Here is a 25,469-nt window from a genome sequence, read left to right as displayed (position 1 = left end):
TAAGGTATGACTAGGTACATGATTATTACTATTAAAGATGTGAAGCATAATACTTGATTCGTTTATAAAATGAATTTCTAATGTTTGTACAATGTTAACACAATTTTTTAGGGCCTGTGGGTTGTCTTCTTTCTCCTGATGTCTTCTTTACCTCTTTTAATCCCAAACCCCATAGAGTCCACACTATTAAAAGTGTTTTTGAAGCAGAAATTCTAAAACTTTAAACTTTCCAGTTACATTAGGTTACAGTACTTGTTCCTGATATCTTAATAGTCATATAGTACTTTAGAAAAATACTATACAACACAATTCTTAAAAGCTTTTTTAGTGATTTCCATTCTAGGGTTTTTTTCTTTTTAAATTGGACATATTTCACACTGTTAGATTTGTCATTCCAGTGGCTGTGTATGTGTATAAGCATGAGTGTGTGTGTGTGTGTGTGTGTGTGTGTGTGTGTGTGTGTGAGTGAGTGATTGACTCTAGAATGGTTTTCTTTGCAGTCTGCAGGAGGCCCAGAATAGAAAAGAAAAATACAGAACAGCTTAGGTCTTCTCAGCCTGCTCCCCTTTTCTGGATTTTACACAAGGATGTGGTTGCAGAATGTAGCAGTGGTTCTAGTCTTGAGGCTCATGCACAACTTTCTGTAGACCACCATTCCTCAAATTTTTTGTCTTGGAACCTCTTTATACTCTTAAAAGTGATTGAGAATCCCAAAGAGCTTTGGTTTGTATGGGTTATATCTAAAAATTGTACTGGATTAGAAATTAAGACAAATATTTTAAATGATTACTAGTTCATATAAAAATAACAGTAATAAATGCATGAGAAGAGTGGTGTGGTCTTACGTTTTTGCAAATTTCTGTAATGTTAGGCTTAATAGAAGATACTTTGAGGACCCCCACAGTAGTCAGAACCAGTGGCAGGTAGGCTAAGTGGAGCGATAGTCTGGCATCCAGAGCAAGGCTGATAAGATATCTTTCTTCCTAGTGGAAAAATAGTGAGAACAGATTGGGAGCAGGTGCATGGTAATCCTTCAGGCAGCAACTGTATTTGTTATCTTCGTCGGTGTTGCTTTGTTCAGACACCCTTCTTAGTCACCTGTGCATCATCTTTCCCTCTACCTTCACTTTGTAATTGTGTGCTTTGATAAAAGCCCTACTGTTGGTCCTAAACATTCTTAGGCATGGCAGGTCATTCATTCAACAACTATTTGTTAAGTTTCTCTGGTGGGCAAGGTTCTGTGCTGGGCATCGAGAATAAAGCAGGGAACAAAATGGGCAGCTCCTTTGTTCTTCTTGTGGACTTTACATTTAAACAATTAGTTATACAAAATGTTATTTAATTATAACATGATTCTTGTGGTACAGGATGCTATATGAACATATAGTGGGGTAACAGTCTTTACTGTGGGGTCAGGGAGGCCTTTTTTGAAGACACGATGCTCATGCTGCGTGCTGAGGGATAAGTAGTAATGGAAGTGCTTCATTTAGTTAAAGTTGTATTTAGGTAAGGATCTTGTCTGTGACTCAGAAAGAAATGTAGAAAAATGGAAGAATTAACCCTGGACAGTTTGAATGTTCCCAGTTGAGGAATGGATAGCTAACAGTTTGGAGATAAGTACTGATGATCTGAGTAGATCGTTGTCTTCTTTTTGAGAAATTGTGGAATTCAGTGGAAGTTCTATGAGTATGAGAAGTTTATACAGTAAACCAATACTTCTCAAATTTTAATGTAAGCACAAAGGGTCTAGGGATCTGGTTAATACACAGCCTTGGATTAAATAGGCCTGGGGTGGTCCCTGAAATACTGCTTTCCTAAAAAGCTCATACATGATGCTGATGCTGCTGGTCCATGGACCACACTTTGAGTAACAAAACTGTAATTACATATAATAAGACTTTAGCAGGATACCAGCTGGACAAGAGGCTGGGCAAACATTCTGGAAGTGATGTCCAATAGGGAGAAGTATTCAATAACAGTAGAGACAAAGCAGTTTGTTTCAAGAGGTATCATGCTACATACTGAAAAGTAAAAGGGATTCACAGTTGCTGTTACGGAGAGGACAGGAAAGCTTGGGATTGTGATAGATGACTACTAGCACAGCCAGTGAAATATTCCACAGACTCATTTCTGTGGTGAGGCCCAGGTGAACTAAATGACCATTAGTCTGCCTAGGGAAGAGGTCAGGTACTGAGGACTGATAGCCACCCTGTGGTAATTATATGAGCTCCAGAAAGTGATCTAAGTGACAAGCAGCTAGAGATACTAGAGAGAAGGTGCACTTCACATGGAAAAAGAAGAATGTTCAATACTACTTCTCATTAATCATAGGTGATTAATCCATAGATGGAGGGTATTGCTAAATAGATTCAATTTTAAAAAATGGTTGTAAATGGCAAGGGTAGGAGTAGAACGGGGAATTCTATTGGGAATGGAATGGGAAAAAAGAATCTTATAGTTAATATTCACTGTGAAAGAGTCACCACCATTAAGCCTAATGTTTGCATATCTCTTCTGTATTTCACTGGCACCCAGAGTAGAAGCTAATCAGACCATCAGAAGACATTATTGGTCTGCCCTTGTTTCAATATATTATTATGGAAAGTATCTTTTTGTTGCAATTCTGCTTTAAATTTTTGTTCAAGATATTTTATAGTAATTAGTAAACTTATTTGGATCAGAGAATTAAAGTAACAGCAAGTTAGCCATAAGTCATATTATGAACTATATATATAAAAATATTTTATATTTAATCATATTTTTTTCATGGTTTAAAAGAAATATTTTGGAATGTTAAGGGTTTAAAACCCTGTCTAGGGGCTTCACTGGTGGCACAGTGGTTAAGAATCCGCCTGCCAACGCAGGGGACATGGGTTCAAGCCCTGGTCTGGGAAGATCCCACATGCCGTGGAGCAACTAAGCCCATGCGCCACAACTACTGAGCCTGCGCTCTAGAGCCCGCGAGCCACAACCACTGAAGCCCGCGTGCCACAACTACTGAAGCCTGTGCGTCTAGAGCCCGTGCTCCACAAGGGAATCCACCACGATGATAAGCCCGCGCACTGCGATGAAGAGTAGCCCCCGCTCGCCGCAAGTAGAGAAAGCCCACGTGCAGCAACGAAGACCCAATGCAGCCAAAAATAAAATAAATAAATTTATATTAAAAAAAACCCTGTCTAAAATTTTCTCCCCCTTTAGAATGTCATCTCTTTGGATTTGGCAAAATCTTACAACCTTCAGAGTATGGAAGGAAAGGAATTAGTCAGGTTTTCTACACTGATGAGCAGTCATTTTAGTTTACTTGTCTTTTAAATTTTGTACATGTACCTATAGAAGGATGATAGGCATAATTTACTGATATAGAAGGCTCAGTGAATCAGGCAACTGTCTTAAACTTTCTAAAACTCTTATTAGATTGAAATGAATCTATAAAGTTTAAAACTAGTCCTAGAGTAGAATCAACTGTTAACTAAGATTGCCTCTTGATTTTAGAGGCAGGCCCACCTAGAAGGGGAGCCTGAGGAAAGCTGAGGGTATAGCACATGTTTGTGAAAGATCAAGTTTCCTTAGATATCTGTACTTCCAAACTGTGACTCCATAAGAACTGGGTGTCCAGGAACATCAGAGGTATGAAAGCAGCTGTTTGAAAAGAAATTAAATATATAAAAAGGAACCCCCTTGAAGTTACAGAATTGAAAATGAGCAGTCACTGTAACAAAGATGATCATTTTTGTAATGCCTTAGGTTTAAATGATTGAGTTATTAAAAAGTATTCAACAGGCTGCCATTCTTAGGATAATGCTTTCTATACAGTGAAATGGTTTGTTGCCAGCTAGACTAGGACCCTGCCATGCTTGGGAGCATTTGGGGCAGAGAGCAGTCGGTAGAACTCTGTCTTCTCCACTTGGGGAATAGTGACAACTAGACATGATGAGGCACCCACCATGTCTTATTCGGCTACATTCCAGACACAGCCCCATGGGAAAAGGATTCATCAGAGAAGTAAATACATTTCCATGACATTTCTTAAATGCCTTAGGAATATGGATGAAAGGCTATTATTTCTTCTTTAAAACCTAGAAACAATTCTAGAAACAAGGAAAAAACCTTTTACTTTTATTTATTTATTTATTTTTTTGCTGTACGCGGGCCTCTTACTGTTGTGGCCTCTCCCGTTGCGGAGCACAGGCTCCGGGTACACAGGCTCAGCGGCCATGGCTCACGGGCCCAGCCGCTCCGTGCCATGTGGGATCCTCCCGGACCGGGGCACGAACCCATGTCCCCTGCATCGGCAGGCGGACTCTCAACCACTGCGCCACCAGAGAAGCCCCAAAACCTTTTAAAGCCAAGCTTGGAAATCTAGTTTCAAACTAGATTTGTGCTCCTGAATGCCTGCGTGGCTCAGTTGTTCTTTCTAACAAACTATGCCTTACTCTCCACTGGATCAGTGATGGATTTAATGAATGAGGATGAGAGCCCTGTCCTCATCTGGCTAACATGACTCTAATGAAACTAAAAGGTGGGACTTAAGATTCAAGCTTGTGGACTTCCCTGGTGGCACAGTGGTTAAGAATCTGCCTGCCAATGCATGGGACATGGGTTCGAGCCCTGGTCCGGGAAGATCCCACATGGCCACGGAGCAACTAAGCCTGTACGCCACAACTACTGAGCCTGCGCTCTAGAGCCTGCGAGCCACAATTACTGAGCCCACGTGCCACAACTACTGAAGCCCACGCGCCTAGAATCCGTGCTTCGCAACAAGAGAAGCCACTGCAGTGAGAAGCCTGTGCACTGCAACAAATAGTAGCCCCCACTCGCTGCAGCTAGCAGAAGCCCGCACGCATCAATGAAGATCAAATGCGGCCTCTAAATAAATAAATAAATATATGGAAAAATAAAAAGATTCAAGCTTGTGTTGTGGTTTGCCTTGGGTTCCTTGATTCTACAGCAAACCTCTTAATCAAAACTTATTGTTGTGCCCAAAGAAGTTCTACCAAGAATTAGTATTAGAAATTGACCCTAGTTGCAAATTATGTATCATTATGATACTGTAACATTAAGGGTCATATGTGTCTGTTCTTGACATCTTTTACCTGTGTGGCTTTATAGGGCATAGAAAGAAGCCTCAGTGCTGGATCCTGCTTTTGTTAATTTTACCCCCAAGAATATAAGTCTTTTCATACCTTATTTTAACATATTTCAAAATTATTTATTAAAAGCTTTGATTTTATTGTTCATGTTGTATATTCAGACAGCTAATTTAATCAGCAATATTGGAATGTTTGTATTGCAAAACACCATGCAAGGCTGTTGCCCGAGTCAAAGTGAATTTTAGGTACTTCCCATCTGTATATCTTAGAAAACCTTTAAAAAAAAAATACCTAAATTTAACCTGCTCCAGAAATGACCAGATTAAAGACCTAGAATTAGGGGCTTATTAATAGGTAGAGTCTGAAAGCTTCTGTTACCTATGATACAACTAGTGAATTGGAAGAATGGGCTTTTAGATTATATGAAAAATATATTTTTTAATCCAGGTCCTTACCTTGCTTTGAGATATCACAGTGGTTAGATATGTGTTCTGACTGGCTTATCAAGGTGTGTTTCTATTTAACGTAAGTCCAGAGGGAAGTGGGAGCACACGTTAACATCTCAGCTAGAGCAAGGCTGGGATCTTTCAGGGTTTTTTCTTTAATGTACATTTTGGTACCCTCACAGCCCTTAGAAGTGATTGGCATCTGCTCCCTAAGTTAATTTCTGTCTGTTTTGGGAAGTCATTTGGTTGTTGTTTGGTTAATTCACATGAGTACTATAGAGAGAGGCAAGAGGAGAAACGGGGGGAAAAAGACAGAATTCTTCAGGCGTGTAGGGATGTGCATCAAGAATTTCAAAGACTCTTCAAACAGATGTTGAGGGGTGGGGAAACAGCAAATTTCAAGCCACTCAACCATGACATTTCTTCTAATGAAGAACAGCTTGAAAGCTGTAATTTTGAGAGTGTTGCAGTATTGTGAAGTCATATACTTAGCACATTTTAAAATAGTGGTGAGATTTAAGTGGGCCTTTTCCATCTTAAATGGAATTAAGCATTTTCGGGCATCATCTTATTTTGATAGTTGTGGGTCTCAGAATGAACACCAGAGCTTTTTAAATTTTAGGTGGGCCATGGCAGCATCTCTTTTTGTCCTTTATCTCCATTGTTTTCATAGTATAGGAAGATATTTTTTATCTCTTTAAATAAAGCAGTGAATTTTCTTTTTCTAGCTTTTCACAAATGGCCTTGAATTCTTTTATATTTTGCAGTACGTTTTTATACCTGAAATTCCTGGTCGTGTGGGCACTTGTCCTCCTGGCAGATTTTGTCCTGGAGTTCAGATTTGAATACTTGTGGCCATTTTGGCTTTTCATCAGAAGCGTCTATGATTCCTTCAGATACCAGGGACTGGTAAGTTTATTAATATATATATTTTTCAAGTGTAAAAGATTTATTTACCCTTCTAAGAAAGTCTTCAATAACTGATAGTGAAACTGTTTAAAGTAGATTTTATTAGCAATACTTAGGTGACTGTATTGAGTAACAGGGTCTACGGACTGAAACTAGCCTTTGAGGCTATTTTGTCTAAACCCACTGATCAAATCATTTTACTCCCTCCTCTACCATTCCAGTGAAAAGAAGGGGAGGGAGGGAGGATTTCAGAAGGAAGACAGAGTAGTGGATAAAGCAGTAATTGCCCAGTTCTACTCTGAAGTACCTCTGGAGCCCCTATCACTGGCTTTGTGACTGGGTTCGAGTTAGAGCAGTGGTTCTCAGACTTTTTGGTCTCCAGATCCTTTACACTCTTAACAACTATTGAGGACTCCAAAAAGCTTTTATTTATGTAGGTTACATCTATCTATTTTTACTATATTAGAAATTAAAACTGGAAAAAAATTTAATACTTATTTAATTTAAATAAAAATAAAAAATTTAAATTTTTATTTAAAATAAAATAAAATTTAAAATAAAAATTGAATACTTAATTCACTTAAAAAAAGCAATAATAAACCCATTACATGTTAATACACATTACATTTCAAAATGAAAAATAACTGTATTTTCCAAAACAAAATAATTAGAAGATTGACTACATTTTTGAAAATCTCTCTAATGTCTGGCTTAATAGAAGACAGCTGGATTTTCATATCTGCTTGTGAACTCAGGTGATTACAATATCACTTATCGTGTAACTTCTAGAAGACACCACCATACTCCTGAGTAAATGAGCATGAAAGAGGCAGGTAACGCCTTAGTATTATTATGAAATTATTTTACCTGGAAGACTCCCTGGAAGGATCTCAGAGATCCCCAGGGATCCCCAGATCATGTTTTGAGAACTACTGCATTAGAGCAAGGGCATAGGCCTGGGCTTGCTCCCTTGGTTGACCTGTAGTTCTGTTGTGTTACAGAGCCACATCTTAAACCTGTACCTCTTCTACCCAGGCCTGGTGCTTTGGTCAGAGCAAATCCATGCCTTGAAAAGATGGTTTTGAGCTCATGTCCTGTTAGTAATAGATAATGATGTGTCCAGAGGAAGCTGCATTGTTAAAATTATGAACATCAGTGTAATTCTTGCCACAGTTGTGTTTTATCTGTGCTCCAACAGCCTATCCTTTAAGAATGAGTCTCTTTAGTAATATTTTGTGAGGAGAGAGGAGGCTTTTCTGCGTTAAAATTCTGTTTCTTTTAGGTAACCCACCTGTGGAGTCCAAGTAAACTCACTGTGAATCAACCTGTTTGTACTGGTCCAGTTCTTCATGATTTGAGGCCATAAATAGGATTAGTCTTTAATGCTAAATTAACGACTACTTTTTATATGGGTGATTTTAACTATTTAAAATTTCCTGTTGTAACTTGTTCTGTAGTTATTGCATAGCAGTTTCAGAGATTTTGTCCAACGTGCTTTTAATAATCTCTGTTTGAAATTAACATGTTCTAAGATATGTTTTTTATTTTGTTTTTCCCTTTAGGCCTTCTCAGTATTTTTTGTTTGTGTAGCATTCACGTCAAATATAATATGTCTGCTGTTCATCCCCATACAATGGCTTTTTTTTGCTGCTAGTACATATGTGTGGGTTCAGTACGTATGGCACACAGGTAAGTTTTAATGGTTTCTTAGATAGATAGAAATCTTAGATTCAAACTTTTTTATTGTGATTTCCTTGAATAAATTATTTAGAGTTGAGTTTAATGTGAACATTTTTTTTAATCCTTCAATTTTTTTTTAACATCTTTATTGGAGTATAATTGCTTTACAATGTTGTGTTAGTTTCTGCTGTATAACAAAGTGAATCAGCTATATGTATACGTATATCCCCATATCCCCTCCCTCTTGCATCTCCCTCCCACCCTCCCTATCCTGCTCCTCTAGGTGGTCACAAAGCACCGAGCTGATCTCCCTGTGCTGTGCTGCTGCTTTCCACTTGCTGTCTGTTTTACATTTGGTAGTGTATAAATGTGGACATTTTAAAGATCCCTTTTCATAATAGATTATAATATACCTTTAAAATTTATTTTTTTATTATTGAATCAAAACTTTAAGCCTTTATGATTTGATATTTTGATTGTAGACATTTCAGTTACCAACTCTCATTATGAAGATATCCATTTTTTTAAAAAAAGTTGAAGCAGGTTTTATTTAGGTGGACTTGAAGACAGCCATGTGCCAAATAGGAAAAATGTTCCTTCAGCTTCAGTATTGAAAGGAATGTCAGAAGTCATTTAGTTGAACCCTTATTTGGCATAAGAGTCCCCACAGCATCCCTGGCACATGGTGGTTTAATCTCTGATTGAAAATCTAGTGACAAGGAACTTACTACTGTTGTTTTGGGGCAACTGAAATAGAAAATTCTTCCTCCTACTGAGCCAGAATTTTCCTCCTTACACTTTTGACCCAGCATGTCTTGACTGTCTTGGGACTCACTGATCACTTAGAGGATATAAAGGGCTTTCCCCAGAAAAACACATGGGAATATACAGAAAAAATTTTTTTTTTATTTTAAAGGGCTTACAGACCATCCCTGTAGTCCAAACATGGGACCCCTGCATTAGAGCCACACTGAATGAGCGTAATCTTCCATCCATGTTAACATTTCTTTAGAGCCTTAAAGACACTGTCATATCCTCTCATCTTCTTTTCTGTAGACCAAAGCATCTCCTATTTCATCAGCTTTTCCTTGTATGTTATTTTAAGCACTTGCACCATTCTGATCTCCCTAGTTCTTAATGGCTCTCTAAACCAAAATGTACTATTTCAGGTATGTTCTGACTTGAGTGGAGCTACGTAGCCACCTCCCTTCTTCTTAGAGCTATTCTTTTGCTATTACAAACTAAGATGACCTGAGATGTTTTGATAGCTCCAGTCCACTATGAAGCCTGCACAAGGGACGCATGGGGATATGATGATTGGCTCTCAGATCGTCCCATTTCTCTGCAAAGCTGCATGAAACTTGATTCCTAGGCCCAGCTGCAACCTGTAGAATTTTGACTGCTGTTGAAGCACCAACTAATAAAAGCTGCCTGGAGCAACAGTCATTCTCTTCTCTAAATGCTATAAGGATGATGTTGTCCCATGGTAGAAGACACAGTTCAGCTCTTATTTAAAGTATCCACTTTGAGCATTGTTTTCTCCATCTTTAGCGCTCTCTCATATCTGACTGAATTTATAAGCTAGCATGCTGGTTCCTTAGTCTGCTTTCCTCTAGTTAAAGTGATTTTCCTATATACCAGTTTTTACTTCTGTTTCCTTGTCCTGGCCCTCAGTTTCGAGTGAGTTGCAATTTATACTTGTCATTCTCTCTAGGTCTCAGCTTCTTCACTGTCATGTGAGGGTAGAGTAATCTAGACAGTGTTTAAGGGAGCCTTCGAGCTCAGATAATCTCTGACTCTGATGAACTATAATGATTCCCTAAATTACTTTAATAATGTCTTAATAGTTGAGAAAAAACTACTCATATAACTGTTAATAGAACCTATTGGAGTTCAGTGGGTGACCCACAGGGCAGCAATGAAGCTAATGTTATAAATGATATTGGCCTCTCTTTAGCTCTAGGCTCAGAAATGCATGTTGGAATACCTACGTTATGAAGTATGTTTTAATTTGGAATGATTAGTGAACAAACAAAACTAACTTTGTGTTCTTATTAGGCCCAATAAATATGAGTGCAATTTTTATAGCTTGGGATTAATTTCTCTTTCAGTTGTTAAAATTTTAAATTTTTCTTAAGAATGTTACGAATGGTTGATGAAATTATATATTGCCACAAAAGAATGAAAATATTATATCATTAATTTTTTTCCTTGCTATTAAGAGGGAGAAAACAGGATATAAAACTGTATGTACGGGACTACCCTGGAGGTCCAGTGGTTAAGACTCCACGCTTCCACTGTAGAGGACACGGGTTCGATCCCTGGTTGGGGAACTAAGAGCCCACGTGCCGCACAGCATGGCCTAAATACATACATACATACATACATACATAACAGAAGCAAAAAGAATACCTAAAAACCACCTGTATGTACAACATGACTATTATACTAGTTCAAAAATATTTTCAACATGGTTTGATCTTATTTATTTTATAGGTGTAGAAATATGGGTAGTTTATCCAAATTTTTCTATTTTTTCTGTAATGTGCTTATTTTGTTTATGATAACTTTAGAAATTAATAAAGGGAGTACAGAATATAAATTTTTTAAAATGCATTTTGAAATGAAATTGAAAATGCATTATCCTAAGCGTTGCTGTTTGTCTTCCTGCATTGTGAAAATACACTTTTTCCAGTACATTAAATCTGTAAGAATGGTTGAGACCATTAGCTGTCTTCACGGAGCTTCGAGTGTCTTCTTACCTTATGGACTAGGTCTATGGGGATTTAGGTTCTCCTTAGAAGCAGATTCATTGTTATCTCTGTGATTTGGACCCAATTTGTATAAACTCTGGGCCTCACTTTACTCTTCCATAAAATGAAAGTTGGACTAAGTGATCATCTTTCTAGTACCAAGATGCTATAATTTTTCTTGTGTTTCATCCTAAAGAGTCTTAGAAAAAAGCCATTTAGTTCTTCAGGTCACTGAGTTTTCCCTCCAGTTCTGTCTTCTGTAACTTGCTAGCTTTATATGGTCTCAAAGGAGATCTTTCCAGAGTTAGTGGATCTCATGCCTTTGTGGTCTATCTTTCATGAAATATCCCATTATTAGTCATGTCCTGACATAGATGGACATAGCCTACAGACTTTGATTCTAAAGCCCAGTGAAAATTATCTCATTATTTGAGTTTTATTTATTCTATTGCAAGTTGCTTTTTCCTACATTGAAAATTGTTTTTAATTACAAAAGGAATATGAGCTTGTAGTTAAGAAAAAAATTTTTTTGAGTAATACTTAAATGTCAGAAACATTTCTTCATGCTGTGTAACTCATTCTTACTTAAGAATTTGTGTTTTTTACATATTTTGTGGTAGTACAGATCTTCATCCTTTTGAAAAGCTGCATCATATTTCATTATATAGATTTATCATAATTAAACATTTCCTGTTGATAGGCATTTAAGTTCATTCTAAGTCCTAATTTTTGCTATTGCAAATAATACATTGAATATTCTTATACATTTTTCCCAGGGCTCTTTTGTATTCCTGTAGGGTAAATTCCTGGAATTGGAATTTCTGGGTCAAAGGTATAAGTATTTTTAACTATACTGCCAAATTGCCTTCTAAGAAAGTTGCCCCAATTTATATTATTGCTGAGTATGAGAAGGAAGTGTTTCACATATCTTCCCTATACTATTGCCCATCTTTAAAATTTTTGCTTTATCTGATAGGCTAAAATGATAGAATCTCATTTTAAAAATTTTTATCTCCCTAATCAGTAATGAAGTTGGCATCTTTTCACATGTTTTTTAGCCATCTATATTTTTTCTTTTATGACTTTCAAATTTTTTTCTTCAGTTGACTTTCTGTTGATTTGTAGGAGCTCTTTGTATGCTAGGGCTATGACTTCTTTGTTTTACATATATTGTAAATATTTTCTGCCAGAATGCTTGTTTTTATTTTTGTCTATGATTCCAGGCATCTTTTGTCATATAAAAGCTTTCAGTTTGGATCATATTGCTTTTTAATTAGTTTGGAAGTCTTTTTTTTTTTAATTTATTTATTTGCTTGCGCTGGGTCTTAGTTGCAGCAGGTGGGCTCTTTAGTTGTGGCTCACGGGCTCCTTAGTTGTGGCATGCGAACTCTTAGTTGCAGCATGCATGTGGGATCTAGTTCCCTGACCAGGGATCAAACGCGGGCCCCCTGCATTGGGAGCGCGGAGTCTTAATCACTGTGCCACCAGGGAAGTCCCGAGTTTGAAAGTCTTAAAGTTACTGTAGTTGAACCAGTCTCCCAAACAACCCATCTGTTATATTAGTTAATGTTTCATTGATGCTTGTCTCTCTGCTGCTTTCCCACAGAAAGGGGAGTGTGTTTGCCCACAGTATCCCTCTGGATACTCTTTGTTTATATTGAAGCAGCAATTAGATTTAAAGATCTCAAAAATTTTCATGTAGACCTTTGTCGTCCATTTGCTGCTCACTGGTGAGTATTATGTGTATTCTTAATCTGTAATCTAATTCAGTGTTTTCAATGTAGAATGGTAATTTCAATTGTAAATTTTTTCTCAGAGATATTACATGAATCCAGAAGATAACATAACATGGTGTGGTAAAGAACATGAGCCCTGTAGTCAGGCAGATGGGTGTTTGAATCCCAGCTCTGCCCCCTAACAGCTTTGTTGCCTCGGACACGTCACCCTCTCTAAGCCTGAGTTCTCTTACCTATATATTGGGATATATGGGGTGTCATGGGAAAGATGAAATCTCATGGGGTGTCATGGGAAAGATGAAATAAGGTGATATATGTGAAGTGTTTAACTTAATGCCAAGCACATAGGTGTCTGATATATGTTATCTATTTTTATTGTAATCAGATAATGATGCCAAGAAGTCTTAGTGAAATATATGGCTATTTCATGGAGCTTAAATGAACTTACAATTTCCTTTGCCTATTTACAAAAGTAAGAGAATATTGTTAATAATTTTTTAAGGAATATTATTTTTAACCTTAAACCATGAAACATGTTTTAAAATGAGCTTGATTCTTGTTTATATCTATTGCGGAAATAACCACGTAATGTATATTTCTTTTAAATACACCAATTTTTGCTAATATTTATGGCAGAAACCAAAACAAATAGGAATCAACAACAAAAACATAGTTTCAAGTATGTTTAAAGTCTTTTCACAAACAAGTGAATTAAATAAACCTGGTCAGTAAAACTTGTCACTTTAAATTTGTGGTGTGATCACGTTTAGACTAATTATAATTGTTGTTTTCATGTTAATGAAGCTTAATATGAGTTTCAACAGTGTTTTCAGAGACTTTGAAATGATGTTAGACAGACTGATGAGTTGAATGAAAATATTTCAACTTTTTATCCCAGAGATTAGGGTTGTAAGTACAGGTGGTTTAATTTGTTGGTGCAAACCAGTTGTTGGCACTGATAACATCAGATACTTAGTTAAATGATTCTTGAATTTATGTTTGATGGAGTGTTTATGTATGAACTAATTTTCCAGGAATAACTGGTGACCGTACCCCTCAGGCAGCAAGAAGATTAGTCACTTGAATTTGACCCTGCCTTCTAGTATTAAAAACCAAATGATGTCCTTTTGATTTTTTTAACACTTGTAATGTTCACTTATGACCACTCATAAAATCTCTACCCTGTTAGTTCTTAAAAGCATACAGATGCCTAAGTTCTAATCATGCATAAGGCAGTTCAATGTTAATCAAAGACATTAGCCACTGTATCCAACAGTCCCTGCGGTAACTCCTTGAGTTCATTTGAAGAATGCCAAAGTCTGATGGGCAGCCTCTTATGGTCCAGCAGTCCTGCTGTTCCCTGGGGGTTTGTTCTGCGTGCCAGCTGCCTCTGATTTCCACAGCATGCATTACACACTACGTGTGTGTTTACTGAATGCTCAACTATCATCATCATCTAGAATTTCTTAATTTCAGTCACAGGTGTCCTCATGTACTTGATGCACATGTTGTTTGTTTTTAACTTACAATTACTGGCGGGATTGTCTTCTTTCTAGTATTGGGTACCCTGTGGTGACTTTGGGCTTTGGCTTCAAAAGTTATGTAAGCTACAAAATGCGGTTGAGGAAGCAGAAGGAAGTGCAAAAAGAGAACGAATTTTACATGCAGCTTCTTCAACAAGCCCTCCCCGCAGAGCAACAAATGCTACAAAAGCAAGAAAAAGAGGCTGAGGAAGGTAGGTCTTTACTCTAAAGCTATTGATTCAATAGGTTAGTCATTATTTTGTCTGTCAGTTGTTTTTTTTGTTTTTTTTTTTTTTCAGAAAAGTTGCTAGGGCTCTGGAAAATTACCAAGGCTTTCCCTGTCTTCTGGTGTGCCTCTTCAGGGCTGTTGCTTTGTTTGGTCATGAAATGCAGAATGTGCGTGATGTTTTTCTACCTAGTGTCTGAAGGCCATGTGCTTTTAAATACGTTTATCTTATTATTTTTATATATTTCATTTTTATAGCTCATTTTCTATTTTAATATTTTATTATAAATATTTTAAAATATTTATTCTCAGTAACAAAATAGTGTATATAACTATGTGCATTTGTAACTGAAGCAAACCAAGAACCAAAGTATAAGCAAGATAGAGATGTAAACATATAGAATTGTTTTATAAGTCAAAATTCTTCTGAATAGAGCAGAGATGGCTAGGTCTCACTTTAAATGGTTTGTATAATGCAACATGGATCTCAGATTGACCTTTTTCTAATACAACCTCTCTCATGAATATATAACCAATTCAACAGATGAATTGATAGCAATACCAGTTTTCTTTGGTTTGAGAGGGTCATGTTTTTAGTTGATACATGACAAAATCTTATTATCTGGTGTGGTGCAAAATTATCTCTTCAAGTAGACTTTGACAAGTTGGAATATGTAGACCTGATACAGAAAATTCTTTGTAAGTGGCCTAGTAAAATGATAATAGACTTCTTATTACTTTAATGATAAAGTCCAGCAGAGGATAGATGCCCTGTATCCTAACATCACACCTTTTTGTTTCATTTAATCTCTTTCTTTGCAGTAAAATTATTAAGTTTGTTTAATCTAAGCATCTTTTAAAATGTGACCTTTTAAGAGTATGATGTGCCTGTGTCCTATCACCCCCCTGATAGACAAGTTTGATTTGACTGATAAGTGAAGTATGACTTAATTGTAAAATCCTCATGTTATTTTCAAGGCCAAAACTTTAATGGCTTGGTGTTCATAAATGATGGCGATTTTCTAAATGTGCAGCTTCTCAAATTTATTTGGATTTGCTTCTTGAAGTTAGCATAATGTGGTGCGGTCATTGCTTCTGAATGAGTTTGCAGCTTAATGTGGTGAGTTTCTAAGTGTAGATGATGCAGTTTATTGAATCAATCCATTGTGTTTTTTACAACTAAATATTCCAGTGTGGGTTTTTTTTGCTTGTTGGTTTGTTTTTGGTATCGTAGCAGCCAAAGGATTACCTGATATGGATTCCTCAATCCTCATACACCACAACGGAGGTATCCCAGCCAATAAAAAGCTCCCCACAACTTTGCCAGAGATAGAATACCGAGAAAAAGGGAAAGAAAAAGACAAAGATGCCAAAAAACACAACCTTGGAATAAATAACAACAATATTCTACAACCTGTAGACTCTAAAATACAAGAAATTGAGTATATGGAAAACCATATCAATAGTAAAAGATTAAATAATGATCTCGTGGGAAGTACAGAAAATCTCTTGAAAGAGGACTCATGCACTGCTTCCTCAAAAAACTACAAAAATGCCAGTGGAGTTGTGAACTCCTCACCTCGAAGTCACAGCGCCACAAATGGGAGCATTCCTTCCTCGTCTAGTAAAAACGAGAAGAAGCAGAAATGCCCTAGCAAGAGCCCAAGTGCACACAAGGACTTAATGGAAAACTGTATTCCTAATAACCAGCTAAGCAAACCAGATGCACTGGTAAGGTAAGTGTGTGTGCTGTGACCTTACCAACGCTTTCCATAAACTTGACTTAGGTCTTGAAAAACACACTTCCAAGTATGCCTGTAGGAATTGTTTGTGATCAGATACTGTGACAACTAACTTTGTGGTGTTTGACATTCAGTGTTTATTTCACATGGGTTTGTTGGTCACCTGTGCCGTTGTCCAAAAGCATTGACTCCAGCTCTTTCCAGTGTTCTGAGTGAGTGGTGACAGTGATTACTTTCCACATTTGACAAATTTACATGTAACTTGATTCTTCTCATGGTTTTGAGAGGCATATCTTTAGTCCTTGACCTCTTCTGTTTGCGTATCCAAAGTTCTTGTGGCATAGACACAAAAAGAAGAGTGTGTGTCCTGTTCATGCAAATCTTTGTCAGATAGATAGAAAAATGAGGGTGGGGGTGGAGAAAGTTGTCCTTTACCACTTTGGACTTGTTCTTGATTGTCCACTTAAAATATGAATTATCCCCCAAATAATTCTGGGAAAGTTAGGTTTGAAAAATAATCTCTTTCTAAAAATTCCATAGGTAAATACAGTTGATCCTTGAACAACACGGGTTTGAACTGCATGGGACCACTTATATGTGTTTATTTTTCAATAGTAAATACTACAGCACTACATAGTCCTTGGTTGGTTGAATTTGCAGATGTGGAAGAACCATGGATATGGAGGGCCAACTGTAAATTACACTGGGATTGACCCCCACGTTGTTCAAGGGTCGACTGCACAGTGTTAGACATGGATTTTAATCAGAAATGTTCCTTTCCCCATCTTTCAGTTAAAGAGTAACGTTGTATTACCTTGACTGGCTTAGACTTAATTTTTCTGTATTTTATGTATTTAATAAAATACACATATGTTCATTTTACTTCATATCTTTCCATTTGCAAACTGAGATCTGAATTGGAGCTTTTTTATTTTTTTCTCCTTATTTTTTAAAATTGAAGTATAGTTGATTTACAGTGTTGTGTTACTTTTTGGTGTACAGCAAAGTGATTTAGTTATACATATATATCTATATTCTTTTTCATATTCTTATCCATTATGGTTTATTACAGGATATTGAATATAGTCCCCTGTGCTATACAGTAGGACCTTGTTGTTTATTTTATATATAGTAGTTTGTATCTACTAATCCTAAACTCCTGATTTATCCCTCCCCAACCCCTTTCCCCTTTGGTAACCATAAGTTTGTTTTCTGTGTCTGTGAGTCTCTTTCTGTTTTGTATATAAGTTCATTTGTATCATATTCTCGATTCCACATATAAGTGATACCATACGGTATTTGTCTTTCTCTGGCTTACTTCACTTAGTATAATAATCTCTAGGTCCATCCATGTTGCTGTAAATGTCATTATTTTGAGGAGCTTTTTAAAAATACATAACTCAAGAGGGCACTTGTAACTCCTTCCCTCCACTAAGTTATCTTTATTCCTCTTCCTTTGGCTTGCTTCAGAACAGACAATTTATGAGGGAAGGTTTTTCTAGTGTTATGAATTATATGAATTAGATTATTAATTTGTTTTAGTTTTCTTATTGGCAGCTAGATGAAAGGAAATATATGTGGGTTCTACTGCTGAAGTCGCTAGAGGTTTCAGAGCCCTCTGCCACTTCTGGAAGCATACATGCTGTTGCTGATGCCAGGCTGGCATCCACATCTGTTTCTTTTGATATGACGTTCTGCCCCATCATACCCTGCAGAGAAAACACTCAGCAGAGAACTCTCTTCCATTTGCCCATGGGAGAAAGACCAATTAGTTGACCTTCTATGTCAAAGGGAATATCCCACAAATTTACTATATGCTATAAATGAAACATCTGCCACCATCTTTTTAACATCCTTTCTCCTACACAATTTTAACAATAGCAGTCCAGTCAAAACAGTTTTCCTCTGTCGGGTGTTGCAGAGAGAGAGCAGTCAAGGCTCAGTCTTGTGATACCACCTCACTTGGGCCCACTTGTCATGTTGGTTGACTCTACTACCTGATCTGCCTTTAGTAAAGAATTTCAAGGTCTCAGATGGCCCATTTTCCAGTCGTGGGTCCAGTGCTCCTGTGCCTGCTCCTGGGGTATATACCTCTTCCTGTGATCACTAATGTGTCCTCTGATGTGCCTTGATCTGAAGGGCCCCAGAATATTACTCTGCTTTAGGCAATACCTGCTGTCAAATACCTAAATATAAAACGTTATATTTAAATAGTTTTATCAGCTTCCACAGGATTATTTTCAACTTTTAATATAATATTATAAAAAATAAAGAGATGATATAAATATCCAACAATAGGGGAGAAATTTAAATAGTTATGGTCCATATATTCCATAGATTTTTAATACAGAAATTACAAAATCATATTTTTGAGCCATATTAAATAATATAGGGAAGTGCTTATGACATAATATTTCATGAAGAAAGTAGAAATCAATCTTATTAAAAACATTTTGTTTTTCTGGTATACACAGAGAAAGGATTTGAAGGGAAAGGAACCAAAATGATAACAATAGTTAATTGCTCCATGATAGTATGGGGGCTTTTAATTTTTCTTCTCTCTTTCATGCATTTTCAAGTTTTTCTATGATGAACAACAATGAAAGTTTATAAAAGGAAAAGGATATCTATCCTAGTGAATTATCACACTGTCCCTCGCCCTTCTTGGCTGTCTCCTGTTTCTTCTTCCTTGACTTCATGTATGTTTTGATGAATATTAATAAGACTGTAACGGATCCAAACCTGACATGTTCGAGCTGTTAGTCATAGAGTGGATTTGTTATCTTCAGATGGAAAGGGCTGGGCTTAGTGGTCTCTAAGGCTGCTTCTGATGCAAACGTACATGGGTTGACAGTATGTACATGAGTCCTTTGCTCCTGCAGATACACCCAAGGCTGTGTATAGTTCCAGGCTGGCTATAAGGATAAGACTGATCATCCCTTTTATAAAGCTTTTTCTAAAAATCGTTTGAAAACCAGTACTGTATTATTAATAGTAAATTAATTGCAGCACATTCTACATAGCTATGTCTGTCTCAGTATCATGGTTGAAAACTACTGTATTTGAGGAACCAATTCATTGATTTTGGGGGGAATATTCATTAGTACACCACCTTCAAAGAATTCTTGGAGATCGGTGTGGCTGTCAAAATGAAGTCCGATGGTTGTTCCCTGTGAAGGAGCAAGCAGTCCTTCAGGTCTTTTCACCGTCTCTCCAAGCTCCAAGGATGTTCTCTAGTGTGCTGTACACCACAGGCTGGCAGACCACTGCACACAGGCCAAACTTGGCCCACTGCCTGTTTTTGTAAAAAAAAGTTTTATTGGAACATAGCCACGCTCATTCATTTACATAGTGTCTATGGCTGCTTTATTGTGGCAGAGTTGAGTAACTGCGACAGAGACTCTATGGCCTGCAAAGCCAAAGATGTTCACTCCTAGCCCGTAACAGAAAAAGTATGCTGATATATGTGCCACATCTTCTTTATCCATTCGTCCGATGATGGACACTTAGGTTGCTTCCATGTCCGGGCTATTGTAAATAGAGCTGCAATGAACATTTTGGTACATGACTCTTTTTGAATTATGGTTTTCTCAGGGTATATGCCCAGTAGTGGGATTGCTGGGTCATATGGTAGTTCTATTTGTAGTTTTGGAATATTACTCAGCCATAAAAGGAAATGAAATTGAGTTATTTGTAGTGAGGTGGATGGACCTAGAGTCTGTCATACAGAGTGAAGTAAGTCAGAAAGAGAAAAACAAATACCATACGCTAACATATATATATGGAATCTAAAAAAAAAAAAAAAAAGGTCATGAAGAACCTAGGGGTAAGACGGGAATAAAGACATAGACCTACTAGAGAATGGACTTGAAGATATGGGGAGGGGGAAGGGTAAGCTGTGACAAAGTGAGAGAGTGGCATGGACGTATATACACTACCAAACATAAAATAGATAGCTAGTGGGAAGCAGCTGCATAGCACAGGGAGATCAGCTCGGTGCTTTGTGACCACCTAGAGGGGTGGGATAGGGAGGGTGGGAAGGAGGGAGACGCAAGAGGGAAGAGATATGGGAACATATGTATATGTATAACTGATTCACTTTGTTATAAAGCAGAAGCTAACACACCATTGTAAAGCAATTATACTCCAATAAAGATGTAAAAAAAAAAGTATGCTGATAGATCCACTAAGGTGGGGGAAGGTGGGGAACTTGGCAGTAAGTGTTGCCTGTAGGCTCCTTCCCAGGAAAAGTTTGGGAACTTGCTAAAGCCACTCCAAAGTCCTCTTTTGGTTTGAGAAATACATATCTTACAAAATGGCCCAATTTCTGCCAGCTTGATTTCTGAATTCTTTACCCAAGTTATTTAGAAACAGACTTATAATATTGGTGGCGAAAAATATTTTTAATTCTGACGTGGAAAAAACTGCTAGACATAAACAAAAAAGCAATAAGGAAGATCAGTTATTTTAAGTAAGTGCTGGGTTAGAAAGGAATCCTGTAAATTAGAGTGAGGTTTGCTCAATTTTTTTCTTCAGTGGTCAATTTTAAAATATTTTAAGTGTGAAAAAATTATAGAAAATTTAGGTGGAAAAAGGAGGAAATATATGACACAAATCACTGTTAAATTTTTGTTGTATTTCATCAACTAAAGTTATATAGTTGGGGCCATAGTGTTTGTGTAGGGTTTTTTTTATTAATTTGTATTGGAGTATAGTTGCTTTACAGTGTTGTGTTAGTTTCTGCTGTACAGCAAAGTGAATCAGTTATATGTATACATATATCCCCTCTTTTAGATTGCCTTCCTATTTAGGTCATCACAGAGCATTGAGTAGAGTTCCCTGTGCTGTACAGTAGGTTCTCATTAGTTGTCTTTTTTATACATAGTAGTGTATATATGTCAATCCCAATCTCCCAATTCATCCCACCCCCTCCTTCCCCCATTGGTATCCATAAGTTTGTTCGCTGTGTTTGTGTAGTTTTTGTGTCCTGCTTTTTTCACCTAAATTATATTGAAATCATTTTCCCAATTTAGCCTAACACTGGTTTTCACTTGATGTGGAATATTCCATGGCAGGTCTGTGTGATCATTCAGTGGTCACTCTAAGATCCGGCAGGTCAGGGTGCGACACCTGAGCTGCTTTCCTGTAGTTTCAGGGCCTACAAGCAGAAGAGCCAACACTTTTGTTTGTACTTGGCACAAAGCTCCCTCTCAAATACAGCCCAAGACTGTGGGGTTTCTTGTTGGGGTTTGTTACTTGTTTCAATTTCCTGGTTAAGGGAGAGAATTTAAAACTGAGTACAAAATGTAAAGTGATCCATATTCTGTAGAAATGTGGAAGCAAAAGTCTCTTCTTGGTTTATTTCCATCCCGCCTTTTCTTTCTTTGTTTTTTGTGTTCAAGACAGAAGATTAACCTTTCTTGTTTCTAGTGCTTATTCTTAATAAGATATCAACTCTTTAACATAGTTGAATAATGTTTGGTGTGAAGAGTCATGAAGGAAAAGTGTCCACAGTTTGCCTAGTAGAGATGCATTTGACAAAACTGAGTAGAATTTAGAATGATGGGTGTTTTTTTTGGAACTGCAAGAGTTCTAAGAGACAGTTAGACCAGCCTCCCCAGCCCTGTCTTTTTAGCAGAAAAGTAAACAAGCCTTACAACAGTAAATGGCTAGTCCAAGTAACCCAGCTAGAGTGGTAGTTACCAGGACCGGAACCGAAATTTCTTGACTTCTGCCTTTGCTGTTATACCATGCTGCTTAAAAAAAAAGTTTTATCAACCTGCTTTATTTTTCTGTTTTTTAAAAACATTTTGTGTTTTTGTGTTTTTGTTTTAAATGCACACACAGCTAAAGCTGACATAAGGATTGGCGCCAGAGCTAAGTTTTATGCTCTCGTGGCTAAAATCTACAGAAGAAATGCTTAGAATTCATTTAATTTTACATTTTTCTAGAGATATGCTCTTTTAAGTGTTTTAAAAATTCTTGCTCTTGCCAAAGACACAGGGGTGTACTTATTTCTGAACAGAAGGGGGCCATCCACTCGTACCCTTGAAAGCTTGGGTACAGCTTCAGATAGCCTAGAGCCACCCAGCAGGAAATTTGCCCTTTAGGAATAAATCCGGGGTAGGCCTAGCTTGACAGCAGCAGAGCAAAGAGCCTTGAATTGGAAAATTTAGGATTGGGGATGTAACCATCAACTTACCCTGAGGAAAGGCCACCAGTGACTGCTTTGAAGGCCTGAAGTGCTGGGGTGTGGGCGTGGCCATAGTGGTAAGTTCTGAGGGTGAGGGTGGGGGTGCGTTTTCTTCAGGGGAAAGTGGAAATCTGGGATATGTTTTCATATATTGAAAAGTCATTCTTTTTTCCTCTCTGAATTCCTTTGGTTATTTTAAGCACACCAAAATGTTATTACTTATAAGTTAGTTTGTTCATACAGTTCTGCTTATTTGGAGACTTGAGAGCCTTGGGAGAAAAGGAGAAAACGTGTATCAGGATTTTTCCAGTAATCACTAAGCAAGTGTGATAGGCCTGACTCAGAGGGGAGGGAGGAGGAGAGGAGGGATAGAGAAGCACTTTAAGACATTTTAACTCATTCACCGACACTGAGGAGTGTTTAACTTACACTCATACCCAGGAACTAACTTATATTACTAGATCTGGGTCTTAGGGAAATATTTTGGGATCATATAGATTAATGACAACATACTTTATAAATAGTGTTCTGATCCATCCGTGAGTATATTGATTGTGTTTTTAGTAGCTGTGATATGAATATTTGTGACTCAGCTCTTTCTAGGTTAAGCTGGTAGGTGAGCAAAATGTCACTGGTCTTCATTCCACTTTCTAGCCCATATAAACCTTGTGTTTATGTTTTATGATTTTATGTTTTTCTTAAGGGGGACGAAGACAGCAAAAGCTAACAACAGCCAACTTTCTTCTTTGACAGGATTTGCTGATGCCACAGATTGCTCAGGTGGTTTGGCTAGCAGTTCTCAGTCTTTGTACTTCTGCATTTAATCTTGTCTCCAGACACCAACATTTGAGATTGTCATGTAACCTCTGCCTTATAGAAGGCTACTTAGTGTGGTCTTGCTGTTGGGGGAAAAACAACAGACAGTTTACACTACTTCCTATTTTTCATTTCCCACATTTTAAGGTGTCTACACACAATTAAAAATTATGTACCCATTGAAAGCAAATGGCCATATTTTTAGATACTGATTTTTAATAATCAGTGGGTTCAGTATGATTTTGGTGTGAATAGCTGTGCAAAAGAGCAAAGTAAAGATAATCCAAGAAGCCCCTGTTTTGTCATCTTAGAGATTGTAGGCACAAAGCGAGGGTAGAATCCAAAGTTGAGACCTGACTATGGGAAAGAAACAAGACAGAGCAGTCAATTCCAGAGGAAGAGCCCACGAGCATTCCCTGAGACAGGTACTCCAGGGGGAGGTGGCCTTTTATAGACCTTTCCAGCCCTCTCCCAAGTCCCTAAAGAGTCCTACGTGGGAAATCACAGTAGTTTAAGTGGGGAAGGTTACAAAGGAGTCTCTTGAAAGGTGGAAACTCATCTTAAAAGAAGGTAATGGAAACACCCCAACATTGATTGTTAAAGGGGCGGAAATAGCAAAACAGATCATATGGTATGAACCATTAACAAAATATGGTTAGGTATGATTCTTACATACACAGAAAATTATTTGAAATAGTATACACCAAATGGTCAATTGTAGCTGATTATAGGAGATGTTTACTTTCTACAATGTCTATTTCTACATACTTTGAATTTTTACACGGGCTTATTATGCCCATAAAAGAATGTAAGCTCGACGAGGGCAGGGACCTCCTTTTTTCTTGTCTGCCACAGTACACAGTGATTGCCACAGGGTAGATGCTCAGTAAATACTTGTTGAATGAATATTACCTTTGTGCAGGGAAAATACTAGATGGGGGCAGGGGGGAGGAAAGATGCAGTGCAGTGCAACTCAAAGGCTTTTGAAGGTGGAAAACCTAAATATTACATTAGACCAGGCCAAGGACCTGCCATCCAGTGTCAAACTATTTGTTGTTCTTGAGTAAGTTGTTACTAATTTTATTTCTAAAAAATAGAAGGACTTTCCACTCTAAGCCCTTTTCCTTGGTATTTCCCAGAAAGTTTTAAAATCAAGTACTCTGTCAGGACTTTTTTCCAGGCTGTGAGGAGGTTTAAGAATTTCTGGAAGTTACAAGGGCAAGGGGAGAAAACTCCTCCAAGGGACTTTTGAAAAAGCCATTTGCTCTGCCAGTGGGTTGGTTGTTCCTCAGGGCCAAGGAATCTAGGCACAAGCCACATGTCAGCCAAGAACTCGGAGGAAATCTCAGTTTGCCTTGTCTTATTCATCTTTCCTGGTGGGTCTTGCCTGGTGGGTCTTGCCTTCTCTCTTCCCCCTTAGCTCTAGCCATTCTCTTTGTCTTTGTGGTAGCTGGAGAGAGAGCTTAGATTCCATGTTTCCAAACTTCCCTCCAAGGAAATCCCCCTGGTTAGAAAATGCGTTGACTGCTTGTATGTCATCTCTGGTGCCAAAGAGAAAATGGTATCTTTGTTTGTTTTCTTTTGCATTTGAATACATTTTGCTGTGTGTCAGGAATAGTTTGTGGAAGAAAATATGACCTTGGAAGACAGTGATTGGGGCTTTGGGGCTTTACCCTGGCTGCTTTCCCTACGTGTGCTACCTGTCACCTGCATTGACAACCTGTGCTGCACAGTGACTTGCCTGACACTCTCCTTGTGAGTGGTGGCTGCCAAAGTAGGCCTTTCCGCTTCCACAGGTGCATTTGACCATTTACTTGTAACAGTATCATTTCTAGCTGAGAGGTAAATTTAGTAAAAATACATGACATTTCAGAAAGAATTAGATTAAATATGTTGGATATAGCTGCTACTAAATATTTTGGAAATTATTAAGTGAAAATAAATTCTTTGGAAATTATTAAGTGAAAAGAAAAGTAGTACAGCCATATTTCTATTTATTAGTAAGTTCAGTATCTCTGTGGAAACATGTTTTTGATTTATATTAGTCTAGCATTGTTTCTGAGCAGATATACATTGTTGGACCTGATTTATTTTCATTTTCTGCCATGCTCATAATATTTAAGGTACCTGTAGGTTTTATTTGGTTAGCTTTGTTTATTATATTAATTCATAATATAGTTTGAATTTATTTTAACCATTGCAGTGATTTAAAACTATAATATTCTGGGATATAAATGTGGTAATAGAAGCATGATAATTTTATACTTAAGCAGGCCTATTTTGTGACTTGAAAACCAAGCAGCACTTTAGAAGCTAGGCATTAATGAATTTAAGCCAGCAGTTTACTTAGTCTGC

General features: G+C 37.4%; 1 protein-coding gene across 1 annotated transcript in view; it reads left to right on the top strand.

Moving 5' to 3' along the window:
* Window positions 1-25,469, top strand: part of MACO1 (macoilin 1) — a 56,957-nt gene that overhangs the window by 8,817 nt on the left and 22,671 nt on the right. Inside the window, exons 2-6 of the mRNA XM_029228992.1 lie at window positions 6,304-6,445; window positions 8,008-8,134; window positions 12,485-12,608; window positions 14,171-14,349; window positions 15,598-16,099. Coding sequence (XP_029084825.1) covers window positions 6,304-6,445; window positions 8,008-8,134; window positions 12,485-12,608; window positions 14,171-14,349; window positions 15,598-16,099 — 1,074 coding nt within the window. The remainder of the gene's footprint in view (window positions 1-6,303; window positions 6,446-8,007; window positions 8,135-12,484; window positions 12,609-14,170; window positions 14,350-15,597; window positions 16,100-25,469) is intronic.

The sequence above is a fragment of the Monodon monoceros genome, unplaced genomic scaffold (genome assembly GCF_005190385.1).
Source record: "Monodon monoceros isolate NGI ecotype Baffin Bay Population unplaced genomic scaffold, NGI_Narwhal_1 Super_Scaffold_18, whole genome shotgun sequence".
NCBI lineage: Eukaryota > Metazoa > Chordata > Mammalia > Artiodactyla > Monodontidae > Monodon > Monodon monoceros.
Note: the sequence above shows the minus strand (reverse complement) of the source record. Positions and strands in the feature narration are given on the sequence as shown.